The 5470-nt window shown below is 39.7% G+C and overlaps 1 protein-coding gene across 1 annotated transcript in view; it reads left to right on the top strand.

Annotated features, from left to right (window-relative positions):
* The window catches only part of gnao1a (guanine nucleotide binding protein (G protein), alpha activating activity polypeptide O, a), a 104937-nt gene extending 100700 nt beyond the window's left edge, over window positions 1–4237 (top strand). The window contains exon 8 of the mRNA XM_087842770.1: window positions 1568–4237. Coding sequence (XP_087698896.1) covers window positions 1568–1755 — 188 coding nt within the window. The 3' untranslated portion in view covers window positions 1756–4237. The remainder of the gene's footprint in view (window positions 1–1567) is intronic.
* Window positions 4238–5470: the final 1233 nt, after the last annotated feature.

The following is a 5470-nucleotide window of genomic DNA, read 5'->3' as shown; positions in this document are numbered from 1 at the left end:
CGCTGATTAACGACTCCTCGGTACATCGGCCCTGCTTCTAGAGGAGGACTATCATTGCATCTGATATACAGCTAATGTGCTTCAAATTAGGTCAAATGAATAGGATACAGATGTGATCATCTGTGTGTAGGAAACCAGACCAGTTAGCATTTAGCACTGCTAGTCCACCTCTGTTACAGGAATAGTATTTCTACTTGCTAATTTGGACTTTCATGTGGTGATGACAGCTCTGCTACCTGCTAAGTTCATACGAAGCTAAAGATATCACATCATCTAAACCGACTCTGTCGACAGGTGTCGGCTTCGCTTCGGCTGCTGAGCTGACATTAGCTAACAGAAATGTCTCACTGCTCGACAGGATAAGCAGCTACTTTCCTCTGAAGTCTGAGCTCATTAAAACAGTTAGCTGTAAATAGTTGTGTGAGATTTCCTGTGAAGTGTGACGTTCAGTGCAGCACAAAGGAAGCTGTGGAGTCAGCTATCACTGGAGGTGGATGCTGTGTAGCAGATTTCAAAGCTAGCTGTCCATGTGAATCAGTTATTTATTTTACAGTAATATATCCAAGTTTCTTACTAAGCTGAAACTAGCAACAGACTGAAAATACTTTGACCTGCAGATATTCAGAATCAGTGAAGCATAAAGAAAGTGTTTAAAGAGTTTCCCACCGGCTAACTTCCTGTAGCATATATGTATATAGCATACGCATCAGAGTCCAAGCTTTCAAATTCGATACAAACACAGATATTTTGTGTACTTTGTGATGAATGCAGAGATGGTGGTAACACAGTTAAGCTACTAACAACAACCCACCTGAGTGTGTGAACTCAGCCCTATAGGTACTAATGAAGGATTATGCAAAAGCTATTTTATTCATTTCCAGCTCTATCTTATATATATATATATTTTTTTATTTTTTTTTTTTTAAATTCTATTTTATATATATATTTTTTTTGTTCTATTTTATATATATATATATATATATATATATATATATATATATATTTATTTATTTATTTTTTATTTTTTTTAAAATTCTATTTTATATATATATATATTTTTTGTTCTATTTTATATATATATATATATATATATATATATATATATATAAAATAGAACAAAAAAAATATATACTTGTTTGTCTTACATTTACGCAGGTGCAGATACGTAATAAGTCATTTTTGCTCCTCCCTCTATAAGACCAACCTCCCAAAACCTGCTTTCTTGTGACTGGCTGTCCCTCACCGGACTTTCGCCACAGCAGCACCTGAAATCCGTCCGTTCACTTTTTGATCACTGACCCAGTTTCACATGGCGGAGGTTACTCCAGCTGTTGTGCAGCTCGGACAGGCCACCAGTCCACGCAGGGCTGATCTAAACTCGACGCAACTGTAGAAAAAAGTTGGAAACAAAGTATTTATAAGAGAATGCAACATTGTAACAATATATAATCATCATCATCATCCAGATAACTAACCAAAGCTACTTGTTAAGTCCTTTTTTCATGAGACTTCCTGTTTGAAGTTTTTGTCTTAATAATTGTGTCGTAACACATCTGCTTCCCTGCAGGACCCAACACCTACGAGGATGCAGCAGCTTACATCCAAGCACAGTTCGAGAGTAAGAATCGCTCTCCAAATAAGGAAATCTACTGTCACATGACCTGCGCCACAGATACAGGGAACATCCAGGTTGTGTTTGACGCCGTGACCGATATTATCATTGCCAACAACCTCCGAGGGTGTGGCTTGTACTGAGCACGCCTACCGACCCTGTTATTTCCTCCCCCTCTGTCCCTTCCTCTGTCCTCCCACCTCCTCATTCCTCTTCCTTTGACACTGCTGTGGAAATGATGATGGCGATGATGACGATGCTGATTACTTAAAGAAAAAAAGAAAGAAAAATGCAACTAGGTACATATTAATAATGAGGATAATTTAAAAAAATAGGCATACATATATATATATATTATATATATATACCGTTTTTAGTTCTTGTCTGCTCTCTTCTTGCTCCGACTCTTCCTGACGTTCTTGAGCTTGCTGCCAAGCAAACAAATTTGTTTTAGTAGAAAACACGAAACCCTGCAGCCTTGAAAACTTTGTGAACAAAGTCGATGAAAGCCTCCGTTCCCCGTTTCCTTTCTTTTACGTTGTCTTTTGTTGTTAACCCAAACCTGTACGTTTTTTATGACTTTTGTTGATCATATGTATATTTATTGCAAGTATCAGTCTGTACACTGATGTTTATTCACGTTTTGCCTCACCTGACACCCGTGTGTGTGTGTGTGTGTGTGTGTGTGTGTGTATTACTTTGTCCTTCTTTTTTGCTGTAGTCGTGATTATGTAATAACAGTTTTTGCAGAATTATGTGAAAAGTACTAAGAAGCACTAGACGGGTCAGCCAAAACTCTCAAGACCTGCTAAAACTGACGATGCTGATTTTAATGTTAGTGTTTTGTTTACATTAAGTGATTTTTGTTGTTGTTTTTGTTGTCAGTCACTTTTTTGGGGATCGTTTTACTCAAGGTGTGGTTTTCATCGACAGGATGTAAGGCTTCCTGTTTCCAGGCCTAAGCCACTAGCAAACCATCGGCCACGGCCGGGTGTGGGAGCCAATAGGAAATGTGCTAACAGTCCTATCAGTGCCATGTAACAAAGGTACTGCACTGTAGATAGCTGTGCTTATAGAAGCAACTACACAATGTTATGATTAAACCTTTCTCACTGTTATAACCTCTAGATCTGCTAACATTCTCCGTGTAAGAAAACTCACTCATGGTTTGATAATGGTTGATTAATTTATTAATTTATTTATTGATTGATCACCTTTCCTCACACACCTGTCTGTTTTCTCTCTCTCTCGTCATGCCACACCTTTACTTCTCTCATCTTCTTCCATCTCTTTCTTTTTTGGCTTATTTTTGCAAAGTTAAAGGGCGCTCCTTCTTTTTTTGCCAACCCATCTCCCCGTCCTCCTCCTTTTCCCTCTAAAGCCCAGATAGCATGTGATACTCAAGCCTTTGTATAAAGAGATCAGTTAATTCATACAACTTATAGACAAAAAAAAGTAATGCTCAGATAACTTTAAAAAAAGAAAAAAAAAAAGTAAAAGTAAAAAAACAGAAAAATACAGAAACCAACAAACTGAGAAGATTGTTGGTTTCTGGGACACGGCAGAGGCAAATATATATATATCGAAAAAAGTGACAATTTAAGTTTCCAAGGATTGACAACAGAAAGGTTCAGAGTACAGCGACGAGTTAAAGTGAGCTGAAAAAGGACAAAAATGTACTCTGATTACTACGATAATAAAGACCCCAGTGAACATTACCGCAGTATCGCCAACGACCTTCCTAATGATCCTGTTAATATTCCAAAAACTTTTCTCGTGCTTTGTAGCTACAGAGTATCTCTTTCTCTATATCTCCCTTTTTTAAATGTAAAAGATGTTTTGCAAAGCGAGCTGATCCGTGAAGATCTCAGACCGACCCCGCCGTCTTGTTTTAATGCTCTGAACTGTGCCCCGCCCCTTCTCCTTTTACCGTTTTGCCTGTTTCCCTGCATTAGATCCGTGTCCTCACTTTAGCCTGACTCAGAACAATTAAATATAATATTATAACAATATCTATTTTTTATTATTTCAGAAGAAAAAAAACAAACAAACACTTTTTGGGGGAGAGCACGTTTCTCGCTGCGTCCGCTAGTTAGGGACGCCGCATGTTCACACATCGACGCTGTATAAAGTCATGCTCTTTTCTTCTTCTTCTGTCTCTTTTCAGTTTAACCCACTCCTTCCAGGTCTACAATGAAAAGCACAGTTTCTCACATGCACACTTGCTCGCACTCACACACACACACAATAAGTAGATCTGTTATCTCTTCATGTGTTAGCCCTCGTCCATCTCTCTATATTGACTTCTTGATTTCTAGTTTTTAAAAAGAAAACGACCGTGTATAATGACATGAGAAAGCATTTTTTCCTCTCATTTTGTTCCCGTCATATTTTTTATGTTTTGTTCTTTACCCAGTGAATGCTTTTTTCTGTGCAGCTTTCTCTCTCTCTCTCTCTCTCTCTCTCCCTCTACTCTTCTTTAGTGAATGGTTGTTATTTCATGTGGGATGTCCGTGCTGGAAAAACCAATCGAATGTAGTGTTTACATTAAAAAGCCACTGTTTTCATGACTACGAAAAAACAAAAGCCGACCTCTTCTTGTCTCCGAGTCATTCAGTCTCTCCACAGCTGTGCGTTTCTGTTGGATCCATGAATTTTCCCAGGATTGCTGCATTTAGCCGCGGGATTGAGCGAACACTGAGCTGTAGTGCTGACCCTGGGGTCGTCCGCTCTGTAAAACAAGCTGTTTTATCTACTTCCCCTCCATTTGAGCCACCCTCCTTTTGATTGGCTGCTCCTGGTAAAGAGAAGGTTTGAACAGCATTGTGGGAGGAGCTCCCGGATAGTATGAAGCCAGCCCGTTCTCACTCCCGAGGCGTAACATGCCGACGTTTTGTCACGTCCCGGGGCGTTCCTGAGGAACGCAAAAGGAGACCTTCGGCGTTCTTATGGTACGCGGCGGGTTATGGCTGAAATCCAGTGCAATGACGCTCCCGCGGTAATAGACGTTCCAGCCCTAAACCTAACCTTATCCCTAGCCCTAACCATAACCTTATTCGTGACCTTAACCATGACTTTAATGATGTTAAATAGCGTGTTTCTAAGGGATTTGAAGAAAAAGAGCGAACATGTGTAGATTGAGTCCATACGGTTCTCATATTTCCTCATTTTTCCGAGGTCATCATTTAGGAACGTGGTGGGTAGCCGAAAACGTAATATGTTGACGATTTGTCACCTAGCGTAAAATGTTACGCTTTGGGAGTGAGAACGTGTTGATGAAGCTCACAGGAACAACTTCAACATATTCAAACATATTCCACTGTAACAATATAAAACATCTCGAGTCTACATTTTCCATTTTTGAGGAAAACTTCAAATAGATGCAGAAATCTATTGAAATGTGTGCAAAGCCTGTTCAGTAAGAGTTCTCCAGTCTTTGGTTGCTAGCTGCTTCAGTAATGTCCTGTTCCGGCCGATCCGTGATTTATATCGTTAGATTGTTCTGTCCGTCTGTGCTCTCGTGACATTGGCCATGAGTGGAATAAACAAACTGCTGCCAGTCAGATACTTTCCATATGGTATTACATAGTTAATCAGAGTCTGACTGCTTTTAATTATTCCGTTCTTTGTGGCAAACACCTTCTTGACCTCTTCCATACGTTGTCATGAACCGCAGTTCAGTACACAAGCTGGACCCAGAAGCAGAGACAATACGCACAGGAGTACAAAAAATAAATTTTATTTCAACTAAAGGTGCCCCGGAAGGGTCAAAGGAAAACACGCGAGAAACTAGAAAAACCAAGGGACCGGGGAATGAGTTACGCAGGAACGCCGTAATCGGGACTGTGGGAAGCTGAA

Source organism: Neolamprologus brichardi, chromosome 7 (genome assembly GCF_056152115.1).
Source record: "Neolamprologus brichardi isolate AB-2024 chromosome 7, ASM5615211v1, whole genome shotgun sequence".
Taxonomy (NCBI): domain Eukaryota; kingdom Metazoa; phylum Chordata; class Actinopteri; order Cichliformes; family Cichlidae; genus Neolamprologus; species Neolamprologus brichardi.
This window is presented reverse-complemented; position numbering and strand designations above follow the sequence as displayed.